General features: G+C 39.3%; 1 protein-coding gene across 2 annotated transcripts in view; it reads right to left on the reverse strand.

Moving 5' to 3' along the window:
- The window catches only part of SRGAP1 (SLIT-ROBO Rho GTPase activating protein 1), a 260617-nt gene that overhangs the window by 129537 nt on the left and 113380 nt on the right, over nt 1–17700 (reverse strand). For both annotated transcript variants that reach the window (XM_059403610.1, XM_059403611.1), the window contains exon 2: nt 2030–2225. In XM_059403610.1, the coding sequence (XP_059259593.1) occupies nt 2030–2225 (196 nt within the window). The remainder of the gene's footprint in view (nt 1–2029; nt 2226–17700) is intronic.

Consider the following 17700-nt stretch of genomic DNA (forward strand, 5'->3'; position numbering starts at 1 on the left):
ATTTCTATGTTGGGCCAACACGAGAGGCTGCCATTTAAAAAAAAAAAAAAAATTCCCTATCTAGAATTATTCTGCATTTGCTTCTGCAAAAGTACCCTGGGGATACTGCCACCCTACTTTTTATGTAGGATCTAAGGCCACAGAAGGGTATAAAAGAAAACAGCAAAGCCAGCGATGAAGACAAAGACAGGCCTCTCTGACACCCCTCCAGTCTGCAGCTCAGGCTGAGCAGACAGGCCTTGTTGTTGCAGGGGGTTGGTGGTTTTCTGTTTTACCGACGCACTGAGACAGTCGTTGTGCTGGTCCCAATTTTATGCTGGAGTGCAGCGCAAAAGGGTTGCCGGTAGAAAACCTCTAGTCCCACCGCCCTACCTTGCACAGGCCTCACCTTTAGTCCCCATAAGGGACTAAAGCGTGGATATAAATGTCCACTTGAGTCTTCGGTTTCCTCTTCCCTTTTTGGCCCCTGGAAATTTCCCTTACTTTCCTATGAGTTCAGTTACACATTCAAAATGATGTCTATCATATTTTAATCAGCATTTCTGGGGGTTTTATAAAAGAAATACTTTTCAGATTACCTAAGTCTACTATATTTCCGGAAGATTGTGTTGCCTTTTAATTATCTCCCAGAGAAGTCTATTTCTTTGTCCCTTTAGTGTTGCTAGTGCACGCCATTACTGTGAGCCCCCTGCATGGTCTCCCTTCCTCCACTATGGCTTCTTCGTCCATAGTCCTATCTGTGGTCTTCGTCATCATTCTAAAATGCAGGTCTAAGGGGTGCCTGGCTGGCTCAGTTGGTTAAGTGTCTGCCTTCGGCTTAGGTCATGATCCCAGGGTCCTGGGATGGAGTCCCAAATTGGGCTCCTTGCTCAGCAGGGAGCCTGCTTCTCCCTCTCCCTCTGCCTGCCACTCCCCCTGCTTGTGCTGTCTTGCTCCCTCTGTCAAATTAAATAAATAAAATCTTTAAAAATAAAATAAAAATAAAGTTCAGGTCTGAGCTGGCCAGTCTTCTAATTAAAACTCTCCAAAGGCTTCTCATGCTCTCAGGACAAAGTCCAAACTGCCAAGTGTGATCTACAAGCCTCCTGGACCTGGCACAATTTCATCTGGAGCCACATTGCTGACCACCTCACTACTCGCTCCCACCCAACTGCTTCTGTTCTACAAAATTGCCTTATACCCCTTCCCTTCTAATCCCTGATGCAGGATGTTCCCCTTGCCTGGAACCTCCTGCTCTGGGCCCCTCAACTTGCCAACTAGTCATTCATGTTTCACTTACGTATCACTTCCTCCAAGACCTTTCTCTGACCTTCCCTTCCCCACCTCCACTACTAAATGGATTTCCATCGGGTCTGTCTGCACTTACCCTGTCACAGTACTTGGATTCTCCATTAAAGTTGTCTGCCTACTTGTCTGTCTCTAGGATCTAAATTACAAAGCAAATTTCATATCAGAAAATCTGTATATATTTTTTAAACAAAGGAAGTACATTTAATTCAAAGTTGTTGTTTTTTTAATTAATTCAAGGTTTAACTGCATTTGGTCATATTATTTTCCTAAAGATCCTTGTTTTAAGTCAGTCTCAACTGCAGTAACCACAAATATGACTGGGCGGGGAGGGACCTAAACATAAGCAACCCCTACTGCTTATTTTCATACAAAATCACTACAGAAATCCTGAGGTCTTTGCTTGAAGAAGCAGCCATCTTAAATGTGCCCACTGAAACATCTACCTGGTAGAGAGTGACTCCCACTTCTCTGTAATCAGAAATTTTATAAACACACACCTTTTCTTTATTTATAAAGTTATCCACAAATATACATTTACTGGCAAGAAAAAATATCAAGAGATCACTTTTAAAATGTGATACATTGATGCTCATAAATTATAAATGCAAAGAGTTGCCTTTTACATATGGGGATATGCTAATCAACAGCTTCTCAAAGATGGAAAATTCTAAAACCAAGGAGGTGTTAAGAAGGTAGGCTATCACCTTGGAAAGACAAATTTGAGTCAAGTCTCTCTTACTTGTACTGTTGATGATCCTTAGTGCTTCTTGTCTTTGCCATGAACCTTTCTGCTAACTTCTCTAGGTTCCGAGAATATTCCGTCTCAATTTCAGCTTTTTTCCGGAAGAAATCCTGCAGGTCCTGGAGAAGCTGAACTCTCATCTCTGTTTGCTGTTCCAGGCATTTTTGCTGTTCTACCAGCTGAGCTCGAATTTCTAAGGAAAGAAGAGAATCCATTGGATGGTTTTGTGAAAATCAGTGAGGTGTGCTGGTACGTGCAAGATAAAGGTAAAGAATCCTACGACACATTTAGCTCTGTATTGGACCTTTACGAGATTGCTGGGTCTAGATTCATTCTTTACATAATCTGCTGACCCTTTAAAAGAATGAGGCAAGTCCCAGGAAAGAATGTCAGAAATTAGAACAGAAACATGGGTTACATTTGCAATGCCACAAACATGCATGGAGTCATGAGGCAAAAAAATTAAAGCCTTGGAGATAACAATTCATGACACGTGACATCTTTGAGGTGCTGCGTACATTGTAATTTTTTCAACAGCATTTTCCCTCAACTATCCCTTATGAGTTTGAATGGCAAAGATGCGAGCATCATTTCTTCCAGACTTCTGAACCACCGCATATTTGCCAGTTGGCACATACAGAAACTGACATCTGGTAATTTGTATTTAGTGCATAAATTTCTAGTTTGTAAAACATGTAGCTTCTGGGTTTATAGGAATGCCGTGCCTAAAAATAATTTCTTTCTATATCCAAATAATCCATTCATAAATGGAGTCCTGAGACTGCACTTCATTATTCTGGTCACAACATCAAAGGCTCTTCGCTTGGTCTTCACTTTTTACACACCGTTCAAACTAACAGCTCTATTGACACATGTAATCCTGAAGAGAATTCTTTGATGATTTTAATACATTCGGAAGGTGAAGGTTAGTCTTTGAATGATTTAGGGAAAACACAAAAGCAAAGGCGTATCATGCAAAACTATCTGTAAATGACTATTACAATGAAAACGGTGTGTTCTGGAAAATGAGATACAGCCGTAACGACGGACTTATTCTTGTCTGAGATCCAGGGTTCACCTCCACACAAGCAGATTCATACTGGAAAACTTTATTTCATCCTTCCCGGAGTAGTGAGTATTCCCTAAAAGTGAGAGCTGAATCTCATTGAGTACAGTTGATAGAAATCAATGTCCAGGGGCGCCTGGCTGGCTCAGTCCATGGAGCATGTAACTCTCCACCCCCGAGTTGAACTCGGGGTTATGAGTTTGAGCCCCACATCTGGGTGCATCTGGGTGTATAGATTCCTTAAAAATAAAATCTTTAAAAAGGAGAGAGAAAAATCAATGTCCAAATAACATCTCAATTCCTTCCTATTATTCTTCAACAGGGAAAGACTGAGTTCACAATATGTATGTATACACTTGGCCATGTTTAATCAAACTCATTAACAGCAGGGTAGTCAAGTTCTCAACGGGGAGTCAGGAAACGTGCTCAATGTAATAATGGCTAACAATAATCAAACACTATTCTATACCCTACTGAAGTAGGTAGGAGTATTATCCTCATTTTACAAAAAAGGAACTGAGATTTAAGGAGATTAAATACTTTATCCTGGCAAAAAAGGCCCAAATAACTATGAAATGAGGCCCTCAGTAAGGTCATGATCCAGGCAATACTGCTCTGGGGAGCGTAGGAAGCATTTCTCAAGTGTCCTCTCCTTGGTTTCTCTACCTCTAGGTTGGGGGAGCCATTATTAATCGCATAGAAGTGTGGTGATCACTAGAGTGAAAACATTATTACAGGCTTTTAACTACCAGGAACAGCATCTGGTTTTTAGTCAATCAAAGTAAGTGTTTTTCAATACAGTATTATAATCACCATGTCTGCCAAACTCTTTTCCCCACAAATACAGAACTATTTTTGTTTCATGAAGAAAAAAGAAATCAAGGGTGGGGATATTTCTCATTCAGGAATCTCAGTAAGTCTTTTAAGATTTAGTAATTTTAGCACATCTTGCTGCGCTAAGAGAAAATAAATCAATCGTCTTAGGCTGTCAACTAGGCTTTTTTTTTTTTCCTCTTTTAAGCAGTGTTAGTGCCAAATAAGAAATAAAAGTGGCCAAGAATACAGATCTCAATAGAACTACACAAAAATTCTGTGGGCTTCCTTCTTCAGTCTCATTCTTAGATTATTCTCTTGCTTGCTTCCTTCAGCGTTTAAAATCAAGAACTGGGGCACCTGGGTGGCTCAGCGGGTTAAGCCTCCGCCTTCGGGTCAGTCATGATCCCAGGGTCCTGGGATCGAGCCCCGCATCGCCTCTCTGCTCAGCAGGGAGCCTGCTTCTCCCTCTGGATCTGCCTGCCTCTTTGCCTACTTCTGCCTACTTGTGATTTCTCTCTCTGTCAAATAAATAAATAAGACTTATTTTATTTATTTATTAATTAAATTAAAAATCTTAAAAAAAATCTTTTAAAAAATCAAGAGCTAGGGGATTTTGAGAAGGAGGACTATATTTAAACGGTTAAAAAAACTCATCTTCTTTTTGCAGGCAGTAATTGTTACTTCATATTATCTGTAATTTCCCCATGAATACAGGACAGTAACAGCATTTTCAGGAAGGAAAATGTGAAGGGACAGAATCTAGGGTATTGTTGTAAGAAAATAAAACATGCTCCAAAAACTGAAGGAGAATTCATTTGATCACCTCTTTAATTTAGACAAGTTGGGGACAAATGAGGAAAAGATCATCAAAAAAGAAAATAAGGAAAAAAAAATATCAGTATAAAGGTACTACCATAAGACATGCCTTATTAGGAAGAGAAAACCTTTGGGTTCCTCATACCAAACCAGAGCCGAAGGCAGCACAATGTCAGAGGAGCTCACTTCACTGCATGTATGGTAAAGCTTTATTAACATGACCTCACTAGACGTGATCTAACCTTATATGGCACTGATGAACTGAAAAGATATTTTAATAAATGAGTAAAATAAACAGTCATATAAATTCTGGCTCACGGCTCAGAACAGATCAAAGAAGGCAATGATGTACTGCAACCCACACCTTATCAATCCTTCATGGGACCACAGGGGGCTACAGGACATAGCACCACTGTCATCATGAGGGCTGGAACTGGTGAAAGCATCACATTAAAGAGTGATTTCTCGAAAATGTGTGAGTCTTACTTCTGTAGAAGGGATTGCAACCTCCCACCCACCTTCTTTAAAGACACTCTTGCAGGACTCTATTAGCTTTCGTGTATCTAGTATTGACCTGGACCATTTTTTTGAGACTCAAGCTTCATTTTAATTTAGTTAACCAAGCCATTATTGAGCCCCTATTTTGTGTTAGGCAGGAGTTACAAAGATTTATGATGCACAACTCCTTCTGGTAGGATAAATCCTAAGTTGATAGTATCAGTACATCAGTGTTGTAATGAAGAAATGTACCAGGAAGCTATGGAAAGGGGAATGGACAGTGGTAGACTGTGGAAGAGCCTGTAAGACACAATGTCCTGTAAAGATATACAGCTATAACCACCAAAAAAGTGGAGAGATGATTCATAGATTAGGAGAAATATTTGCAAATTATGTATCTAATAAGGAACTTCTATCTAGATAAAGAACTCTTACAACTCAACAACAAAAACACAAGTAATCCAATTTTTAAAATGGGCAAAGAATCTAAACAGATATTTTCTCCGCAAAAGATCTACAGATGGCCAATAGCAAATGAAACGTGGCTCAACATCATTAGCCATCAGGAAGAGGCAAATCAAAAGCAAATGAGATACCCCTTCACACCTGTGTGGATGGTTATAATAAAAAAGACAGGTAATAACAAGAGTTGGTAATGACGTGGAGGAACTGGAACCCTCATTTGTTGCTGGTAGGAATGCAAAATGGCACAGCTATTCTGGAAAACAATCTGTAATTTCTTCAAAAGGTTAAACACAGAGTTAACACAGACTTAGCAAGTCTACTTCTACCTAGGTACATACCCAAGAAAAATGAAAACACAAAAATTTATATACAAATATTTAGAGCAACATTATTTATAATAGCTGGAAAATAGAACACCACACTTGTCCATAAATTGAACAGATAAACGAAATGTGGTCTAGCCATAGAATGTTACTCAGGCTTCATAAAAAGGAATGAAGTACTGATTTGTGCTACAACATAGATAAAACCTGGAAACATAATCTTAGTGAATGAAATCAGTCATGAACGGAAACTGATTACATTATGAGATGTCTAGAAGAGACTACCTTTACCTTCCTACCAGAAGGAGTTGTGCATCATAGAAAACTGTTTTCCATAGAAAACAGTTGAGTTGTTACTAGTGCTGGAAGAGTTGGGGAGAAATGGGAGGGACTGCTAAGGGGTATAGGGTTTCTTTATGGGATGATGAAAATGTTCTAGAAGTGATGGTGGTGATGGTTACAAACCTATGAACACACTAAAAACACTGAATTATACACTTTCAGTGGGTGAGTTAAATGATATGTGACTTACAGCTATTATACAAAAGACATACTGCTGTATCACAATTCCATGAAATTTTGGTTGTGGATACATTCCTAAGAATGACGATATCAGTACTAACAAAATAACTCCTCATATTCCCATGCTTAGCACTTTTTAGTAGTCAATCAAATTTGACAACATAAAGGTAAGTACTTTAAAATGATGTCTTCATGGTGGTTCTTGCTTCAGGATTTTTACTTCATCCTGAATTTGTTTGTAAGCCAGAGTAGTAAATTTACTAACTATGAGCATCATTGGTGTGTTAATTGTCACAATTTCTAATGGTATAGAAAAGATTTGCCTAATAGAACATTAGGAGGGGCTTATTACCATGACTCCCAAATAGCACAACCTCTTTTAGGCAGAAAAATACCATCTCTGAGGAGGTTCTAAGCGGTCATTATTTAAATCTAGGTCAGGACCTACTAAATAATAATAATGGCCATTTTAACAGGGCTAAAATTTGCTGCTTTTTGAAAAAAGACTTATTATTTCATTTCTGATCTAAGAGTGCCACCACAGAAAGTATCACCATTAACAATCCAAAAATAGTACACAAAAAGTACGCTTTCAAACTACTCAATCTGTTAAGCAAAATTGAAACAGTTCCTCTAAGCTATAAAAATCTGCTGACAATACTAAATAAAACAAAATTGTCTTGGGAAGGAGGAAACAGAGACATTTCTTCCTATAGTTGATAAAGAAAGGGAAGTCCTAATCCTTGGAAATAAATTTGTGTGAGACCACAGAATGATGCATAGTTCATGGAAAGATTGAGTCCATGAGATGGGGCTGCTTCTTTAATATGTTACTAAATGACTAGCACTAGCACATAAAATCGATAGATTGGGTGTGACTTCACGATCGCTCAGCAGACAGAAATGCAACATTTCTAAGTTGTCACAAACCATCTCAATTATTTCATAGTCTTATTTGGTCAGATTTTCCTTATGATAATTTAAAAAGTATACATTCTGTTAAAATTTATCAGTACCTTTACCTAATGAATAAAAGGTATTTTCCCAAATGATAGGTAAGAGCCAATGGAATGTCTCAGAGAAGAACCCAGTGATGCTCTAACTGGTTCTGTCAATTATTCACATGCTTACTACTTACATGAATATTTTTACACTCTTTCAGTTGCCAATTAGCTAACTACCAGGTGCAAATACATTTTTTATGCTAGACATTTGGAGGAAAAAAAAATCCACAGTGGCACCTGGGTGGCTCAGTGGGTTAAATCTCTGCCTTCAGCTCAGGTCATGATCTGGGGTCCTGAGATCGAGCCCCGCATCGGGCTCCTTGCTCAGCGGGGAGCCTGCTTTTCCCCACCCCCCGCTGCCCTCTGTGCTTGCCTTTCTGCCCACTTGTGATCTCTGTCTGTCAAATAAATAAATAAAATTTTTAAAAATCCAAAGACATAAACAAATACCATTTCTCTATTTCAGTAGAAATCTAAGATTTATGCTTCTCTTATACTTCACACAGAAATTAGGTGACATCAATATGGACACAGACAGGAGTTCTAGTGGTAGTATTAAAAATCACAGCAGGGGTGCCTGGATGGCTCAGGGTTAAGTGTCCCACTCTTGATTTTGGCTTGGGTCATGATCTCAGGGGCTTGGGATCAAGCCCCAGCTGGGGCTCTGTGCTCAGTGGGGAGTCTGCTTGAGATTCTCTCTCTCCCTCTTTCCCTTCCCCACTTGCACATGTTCCTTCATCTCTCAAATAAATAAATAAATAAATAAATCTTTAAAAAAAAATCATGGGACATGGGACGAGTGGCTTAACCTCTCAATTTTCACCTTGTGAAACAACAGTCCCACCTCACAAGACTGGGGAAGATTAAATGAGTAGAAACGAAAAGCACGCTGCCATCTGCAAACCACCTGGGAAAATGTAAAGATGCTATTATTACTAGCATCTGCAGGCTTTTGTTACAAAGATATTCACTGACCATTTTTCTGTGCCAGGCTCCTTACTAGGCACTATAGAGAACAGGCGGAAAGTTCAGAGCCCCATCCTCAGCGAGAAGACAGTGCAGACAGTGAGAGCCAGTGACCTTCAGGGTCTTAAAGTATGTGTGTCAAAGAGCAATGGAGGTATTTGGCGAAGTTTCCATGCTTGGGCAGAGGGGCAAGTGTTGAGAAGGTTACCTTGAGATTGACCTGGCAGTTTGCTGATACACATAGGGGTAAGGGTACTCTGGGCTGAAGGAAGAGCAAACTCACCTGCAGGAGGAGGGAGAGAACAAGGAGACTTATACCAAGGGTGTCTCTGCTGTGGAAACTCAATCCTGGACTGCTAGGGGGTCTGGTCATAAGCCTAGGGCAGCCCCTTGCAGAGAACTAAGGAGTAAGATTTTCTATCTTGGGTCAGTTTCCCAGACTGGCTTGATGATAAAAACCACCCGGGGTGCTTATTAAAAATACCTGTGTCCAATCCCCTTGGCTGGCTATTTTTATCTTGTTGGTCTGGCAGGACCTGGAATGGGGGATTTTCATTAAATACCCAGGTGAATCTTTTCACTGGGTTACTTCAGGAAACACAAGCAAAGGACTGAACAATTCTGCTTAAGGAGGATACATAATCAGACTTGCATTCCAGAAAATCACACAAATAACTAATTAAATAAATGAAATGCTAAGCATCTTACACCTCAAGAAATCAGAATTTCTTTTGTACACTGTATGGTTCCCTGTTTGAATTATGAATTATTAGGCAAAACAAACCAACAATAAAACTCTCACAAGAATGAATGGTATTCATGTTCTCCCCTGCCTAAGCCTATTATTTTAATTAGTCATGAATCACTCATTTCTGTCATCTGGTGTGGAACTAATGAGTATTTCCATTTAATTTGCTATCAGAAAGCAGAAGCTGATTTTCAACTACATTGTGGAGAAACCTGTAGAGCTGTACTGAGAGCTTCCAATGTGGCTAGTCCAAACTGAGATGTGCTGGCAGGGTAAAAATACAGGTGAGATTTCAACATCTTATTAGGAAGAAGGAAGGATGTAAAAATGTCTCACTGAAAATTTTAATGCTGACATTTAAAAATGTGGACACTGGGAAAAAACTCTAGACATTGGCTTATAGAAAAGACATGACTGACATTAACTTTACCTGTTAATCTGTTTCCTTTCACTTCTTAAAAATAACTATTAAAAAATCTAAAATTAGAAATGTGGCCCATCTCTAGGACAGAGCTCCTCTAGGATCTGAGGACATTAGCAACCAAGTTTCTCATAGGTGGAATCTGAAATGTGGAGTTCTCATCAGAAGAGGTTTTTGAAGAATTAGCAGGTTTGATGAGAAGACAGAACTTAAGCACAATGCACGTACGAGACAGAATACAGAGGAGGCAAGACACTAGTTGCAGTTAGGAGTGTGACCTTGGAGAAGGAATGACTTCTTTGGACTCCTCAACTGCAGAATGACTGCTAATTATAGATGTCTATTCACCCTTCCAAAGAAAATGAAAGGTTTTAACAAGAAATGAAAAGACGTCCTCATCTTGTAATGAACTGTATTGGCCAATTATCATAAAATATGTAATGAAAAAAGAAGAAAGATGTTCTACATTTGATAATATTGACTACATAGCCTAAAGGACTTTCAGAAAAGAAATGATCATGGGCCAATTGGGATTATCATCAGTGACAGCTTCAGAGGGCATTGACCCTGTACTGCTTTCAAAGGATATGCAGGATTTTGAAGGCTGTGCAAATTTGGGGAATGGAAATGTAGTTCCTTAAAGTAAAAATGATATTTTTGATATTCTGGCCCAGAAGAGTTATATTCTAGGGAAGAAAGCTTTGAATGGCTGGACCAAATGTAACCTTCCAGGTTACTGCCTGTCTCTAGTCTTTCTACTTTTAAATTAGGGGATCACCAACAATTGAAGCAAAATAAATAGCATAGACTTATATGAAATCAAGTTGCTTCCATTCTAAGCTAAAAACCATGTTCTCATCTTAGAACTCTAGAGATGGCTAGCACGTTTGTGGAGGGAGTAGAATTATGATAAAACCTTTTGGAATAAAACAAGGTTAACTGTCCTCTCGGTACAGTTAATCTTCATTGTTTGGGATATAAAAGGAAAGTCAATTTTACAACATTTCTGACACTTAAAGAGAGGCTGCACACATTTCCTTGAGTTGTCATTACAACATCTTCATTTGAAAGGACATTAACCTCAGTATTATTTTAGGATAAAAGCTTAGTATAAATGCTTCAGTTTTCATAGCTTTTGAAAGCCAAATATTACATTTTGGCCTAGATAACATTTTCAGGTGAAGTATGGAAAACAAATTTGCACCCCTCCCCCCATGAAAGCCAGTTAGCCAGGATAAAAGGCAGTAACTTAAGGGGATCAATTGGAGTGTAATACATTGCAGGAAAGGCCAGTTTAAGGAAGTACAGAGCTGAATGATTCATCGTCATGCCTGTATTTGGAATGCACAAGAGGTAAGATTTCGTTAACTTCCCCATAATTAAGCAAGGACATTTCAGGCTGTATTAGTAGATTGATTTTTACTACCAGAAAAAGACCATGTGTGAAAACCACTGATCTAAGATTTACATTTTGAAATGGCTTGTGTTGCTGACCTTTCAAAGGTTCAAGGCATTCTCAAAACGTTGACATTCTTTCCTGATATAATTCAACATTAAGTCTCATGGAATAAGTAGAAAAGCTTGCATATTTTTTTGGAGTAAGTTTTAAGAATGGAAAACTTCTTTAAAATAAAAAGTTTTTATCTATTTATTTGACAGAAAGATCATAAGCAGGCAGAGAGGCAGGCAGAGAGAAAGAGGGGGAAGCAGGCTCCCTGCTCAGCAGAGAGCCTGATGCGATGTGGTAGCGCAATCCCAGGGCCCTGGGATCACGACCTGAGTCAAAGGCAGAGGCTTAACAAAGATTTTTAAGTAATAATTTCTACACCCAACGCTGGGCTCAAACTCACAATTGTGAGATTCAAGAGTTACATCTTTACTAATGGAACCAGTTAGGCCCCCCAAACTGAGCCTTTTTCAAATTAAGGCTCTTCTCCTCATTGCAGTAATTATAATTTAAAAGTGTACAATGTAGCCTCCCAAGCAATTTACCATTTACATGGTAAATACCAAGAGAATACTTATTGAGTTCTTACTATGTTCCAGATTCCGTGACAGGTACTTGATACAGCTTAGCTCATTTAATTTTTACAGCAATCATATTATGTAGTGCTTCCATTAAATAGAAGAGGATACCAAAGTAGAGAGAGGATATTTTGTCCAAAGTCATACAATTATTAAGTACTAAATCTTAGATTTCCATTCAGGTTTGTCTGACTCCAAAGTTTATGATACAAAATTATAATGTTCAACAATTACCCATAAATGTATAATTACACAAAGCAAGCCCAAGTGATCCAGGTTGGCCTTCTAAGTAATTTGTTTGAATGTATACAGACACTGTATATAACTTAATGTATCAAATAAAATTTAACTGCCAAGAATCTCGCTAGCATCATTTAGAAAAGCAATGATTACATTCCTAGTATTTACTTAGTTAAGAAAGCCAAAAGAACCTCTTCCTTCCCTGAAAAACTCAAATATTTTATAAAAACTAGTTAAGTGACTAATACTAATTCCCTAGTATTTCCTGAATGTTGTAACTTTATGGGAAACTGTGAATTTAGGTTTACTACTGCTGTTCTTAAATTGTGCTTATTTAAGTTGCTCTTTTAAACTGTAAACTGTTATAAATTGTTAGTATGTTAAAATTACTGTAAAGCTTTGAACTACACAGATTATAAATCCCTGAATACAAATATCATGTCTTTAAATTTCCATAGAGCACATAATAGATGTTCAGTAACTATCTCTGGTGAATGTTTTAGTAAAGATTGCAGGTTGTCAGAAGGCTTAGTTATGTACATTATGGACTCAGGACCCAAATTCTGCTAATTCATAAAATGGTTTTTCCATTTCCCTCTCCCCAAGGTCACTGTCACATTACTACCTCCTTTTTTCTTTGCTCCATCAGGTCCTTCTGGCATCCAGCCCCACAAGGTTTCCCCCATTAACCATGCCCTATTTGGTCAACAGTGGAAGAGACTCTAGTTAAAACCACTGACTATCATATTTTACACATCTCCCAGTTAAAGGAATTTTATATTCTACTTCTACCACAGAGGATACCTTCATCTAGGAAAATGCCAAAGGAAACACTAATCATTTCACTTAATTTTCTTTAAGTCTCTACCACAGACTTTCATTCAATTGCTATTGGCAACTTTATATCTTACACTGACTTAACTATAGTTCAGTAAGTGAGAGCTCCAATGACTTCTGGCTCCCAGGAGCTGGAACTCTGGCCCAGGAGGTGATGATACAAGGCAAGCAGAAAGTGGTCAAGTGCTTGTGCTCCTCAACATAAAGTTTACATTTACTGACTTTCACAGTTCTCGATCATAGAATAAATGCCTTTCAAGCTTCAGGCTAAAAAAGCCTTAAAAGAGATACCATTAAAACACACACACACACACACACACACACACACACACACACACACACACGTATATTAATATGTGCATCTTTCAAGATTTTTCAGGCTTAAGAAAATACTGAACAGCAATCAGCTCATTAAAACTGGCTTGTAGAAAACAGAGGGCTCCTGGGTGGCTTAGTCGGTTGAGTGTCCGACTCTTGATTTCAGCTCAGGTGGTGATAGCTGGACTGTGAGATCAACCCCCGAGACGGACTTCGTACTCGGTGGGGAGTCTGCTTGAGATTCTCTCTCCTCCCTCTGCCCCTCTCCACTGTGTGCGCTTGCTCTCTCTTTCTCAAATAAAAAAATAAATAAATCTTTTCAAATGTCAGAAACATTAATTCTCTTCATTACAGTATCCCTTTAAAGTACCAAATAAAATATCTAATTTGATAGAATACCTTCATATCAAAAATTACATTATTTTATTTTATCCTCAGATATGAGCCAAACTCTGTATTAAAATGGTATTTCTGATCCCGAAGACACATGCAACTTATACCCACACAATCTGCAAAAAATGGAATTCAACAGGTTCACTCAACAATGTCCATTTAACAAGTAAGCAAGTGAGAAAAGAAAGGCTTCCGCTAGTCATCCGACAAACATTTACTGAGCACCCTCCAGGTGCTGAGCTCTGGGAAAACAAAACAACTGCGTCGTGCCCCGGGGCCTCTCAGGTGAGCTCCTAGTCTACAGACATGAAAACAAATAACTGTTGTTGTTATAATGATCATCATTTACAGTGCAATGCAGTAAATCCTGTAATGGAAGCATGTGCTGGGAGAACACACAGGAACAAACAGCAAACTGCCCACGTAAACTGGAGTTGGCAGACAAGTAGGAAAGTGCCAAGTTGGGGGTGGGTACAGTAAGGGTATTATGGGCAAAAGGAGCAGCCTGAGCAAAGCCCCAGGCACAGGACTATCTGGAAAGTTCAGGGTATTACACGGATGGCAATTTGTTCCATATTGCACCGTGATAAGCAGAGGCTCATCAATTACTAGGAGGATTTAAAAGTAAATACTCTAGGAACTCCAGGGTGACTCAGTCAGCTAACTATCCAACTCTTGAGTTCGTCTCAGGTCATGGTCTTGGGGTTGTGGGATTGAGCCGCATGTCGGGCTCCATACTCAGTGGAGAGTGCTGGAGTCTCTCTCCCTCTCCATTTGTCCCTTCCCCCTATGCTTATGTGTTCTCTCTCTCTCAAACAAGTAAATCTTAAAAAAAAAAAAAAAATCCTCTAAAAGGGTAAGGGATACTATTTTTATTCTGTTCCACCTTCACTTACTATTGTGAATGTTTCAATTTATATATTTAGTAAGTTAAAAACAAATGCATATTATTCACATTAGAAAAGATAGCTGTAGAACTATGTTCTAACTAATGAAATTACCAGAAAATGACATTTCCTGCCAAATCCTTAACAACAGATTTTTTAAAATTACGTTATGTTAATTTAGATAAGGGAAAAAAATGTCACCCACATTCAATACAATACTGAGGATATGGAATGGAAGGATTTATAAGTACCTACATGATCAGAGCTGACTTCTATTTTCCTTTAATTAGATTTAAGTTTTAAATTTAAAAAGTAGCTTAAAATGACACATTATTTAAAATACCTATCTTCTACCTTTCTTGTCTTGTTTGGGGTCCATTCGTCTTATAATTTACTTTAAAAAGTACACTTCTTAAAAGACATTGTATCATTTAATCTTCACAATAAAAAGCAGTTCAGAAATACTAAAGCAAAACTGCTAGGATTTCCTAATCTTATACCTCTTGATACGCTCTTTGTAAGATCTCAGATACTAAGTTTTATGGCCTCTGCCAGGTCCACTCATTCCCATAGCTGCTTTTATCTGGAAGAGATTCATTTTTAAATAGGATCGATGTGGGAATAGCCCAGTGTGTTGTTGTGAAACACTGCCCTTCCTCCAAATCCCCAGTACCAGGGAACTTCTCTCCACCTCTTTCCTAGCTACACATTCATGACCTAGACATGGCCTTTTACTTGAAACTTTCCTTCCCACGTCTCTGCCCAAACTGTGTACTACTTCTGTTCAGTTTCACTCTGTTAAACAGCACTCTGTGGTGGGAGCACGAACAACAGTGACTCCATCTTTGGCCCGCCATCTTGTCCATGTTTGCCGGATCACCTTCCATGGAAGTGTGTGTTCCAGGACCCTTGGACGTTACTTCACCTACTTTAGAAATGCCCACCAAGGCCAGGCTAGGGGAGGCACATTTTGGCCTCCCATGACTCTGTGAGAGGCAACAAAGTCTTTCCCTTACCTGCACAGGTAGGGCCACAAGATCTGATTACAGGTTAGCTGTCAGTTAGGTGCATGCAAACCCTTCGAGGAGCATGTGAAGGAACCGTGGATCTCACTACAATGCCCCACATGACCCCTTGCTTGCTCTACAAAATCCGTGGACTAAGGTCTGGACTTTGTGGAAAATAACCATGCAGCTGGATCACTGACCGCCCCAACCTCCACCAGCAAGTTACCCTGAATGAGACTCAGTCAACTGTGTGGACTGGCCTGCTTCGCTTTCTGATCGTTAAGTGCCTTCTCAGTTTGGGGGATACTCTACTGTCCTGCCTCCATTTTCTGACCCCTGTGTCTGATGTAGAGGCAGGAGTTACAAAAAGACAAAAATGAAAGACAATGAACTGACAGACTGGGGAAAAAGAGGGAAAGGTGAGAGCAAGAAGAGATAAAGAGAAACAGCTTAAGGAGAAAAGAATTGAGGAGAGGGAGAGAAGTAAGAGAGGAAAAATGAGGAGGGGGTGTGAGGAAAGGGAGCAAGTGAAGAAAACAAAATAAATGTAAAGTAAGTGATGAAGGTTTTCAGGAAGTCGCTGACTCAGTCCTGGGCACCGGAGGGACTGAGAGCACTTTAATCTACTCAGGCTTGTCCTCAGGCTCCAAGCCTTTTCAAAAGTACATTCTGCTTTTAACAAATTTCGGGTATCTGGCTTCAGTCTTAGGCCAGCATGAGGATAAAATTTCAAGGTCAAGCATAACTCCTTTTTCTTATTAGAACCAAAGCGCAGTTTGTTCAGAATCATAAGAGCGTCCCTTTTAAGCCTTTAGAAAGCTAGGTAAAAATCAGAATTGGTCATGAATGTATAACTTCACGTTTAATGGAACTTCAAGCTCAATGGATGAGCACGGGACTCATCCAGGATGATATTTCACAGGACTCTGATTCATGTGTAGCTCTGAGACCAAACAGTAGAAATTCTTTGTATTCTTTCTATTTTCATGATTAATTTTTGCAGCCCTGGAACATTTTTAATTATCTTGGCACCTTAGGGGTAGGGTGGAAAGGCTACTAAAAACAGGCAGAAGTGCTCGGAATTCTCATACCATCTTCCTTTTATGTAAAAGAGACTAATTCAGCAAGACCAAAAACTTTCCACTTTGACCCACAGCACAATGTCCCCCCCCCCTTTAAATTTAGAGGTCTCTGGTGAGAACCCACATTACTCACAAGCAAAGCTGATCTTCTCTTAGCTGCCGGCATTGAGAAAGCTGGCTGAATGGATGGCATCAAGCCTTCTGCCATGCCACTGGATGCTTCCCCAGTGCAGGTGCCAAGTAACCCTGAGTTTAGGCAAGCAACCATCTCCGGGGCACTTCAGTCCTGGTCTCCTGGACTAGGGCTCTCATGGATGCTGGCAGCACAGCACAGGATGGACACAATTTTTCTTCTTCACCCTGGTTACAGGATTGGCTGGCTGGGATCATCCCAAAGGCAGAACATTCTGCCCAAATCCAGTGAAATACTTTACATTGTTTAGCAGTTGCCTCTTGAGGTGGACATAAAGAATAGCTACTTAGAGTCTTAAGATCTGCATGCAAACATTATATACAGAGCCAGGGTCAAAAACTCCAATGCCCTCAGAAGCCAGGTAAGTCCCATAAATGAGGGAAGTGGACAGGATGTAAAACAACAAGAGAAGGAAATGACCATAGCTTGTTAGCCACCAAGCTCCAGGTAGCACTTGCTACATTGGAAGCTTGATGGAGGTTAAGCTAAATCTGATTTTGTTTTTTGAGAGAAGCCTGAAATTTGGATTTTGGGGCAAAATTTCCAAATTCTTAAATGTCAGCAATTAATTCTATTAAAATAAAACAGACTACAGGCCTAACAAAACCCAGCTCTGTGCCAGATTTTGCCTCTAGACTACCATTTGTACTCTCTGACAGAAATTCTAAGCTTTTTGGATAAACTTACACCTTCTTCAATTGTCACAGATGTAACAAGAGAAACAAAATTGAGATTAATGATAATTTGATGGGACCTCAGAAATGAGGCAGCAGTGTAAATGGTGTATGGAAAACCAATCAAAACTTGGTGACATTTAGTAAGTAATGTTACTTCTCAGCTTTTAAGTGAATTTATTTGTAAACTGGATGACAATGGCTTGACTTACTCTAAAACTCACACTAGTTTTCTTTTTTTAAAAAAATATTTTATTTATTTACTTGAGAGAGAAAGAATGAGAGAGAGCGAGTAAGCGAGCATGAGATGGGGGAGGGTCAGAGGGAGAAGGAAACTCCCTGCTGGGCAGGGAGGCTGATGCAGGAC

Source organism: Mustela nigripes, chromosome 6 (assembly GCF_022355385.1).
Source record: "Mustela nigripes isolate SB6536 chromosome 6, MUSNIG.SB6536, whole genome shotgun sequence".
NCBI classification, from domain to species: Eukaryota; Metazoa; Chordata; class Mammalia; order Carnivora; family Mustelidae; genus Mustela; species Mustela nigripes.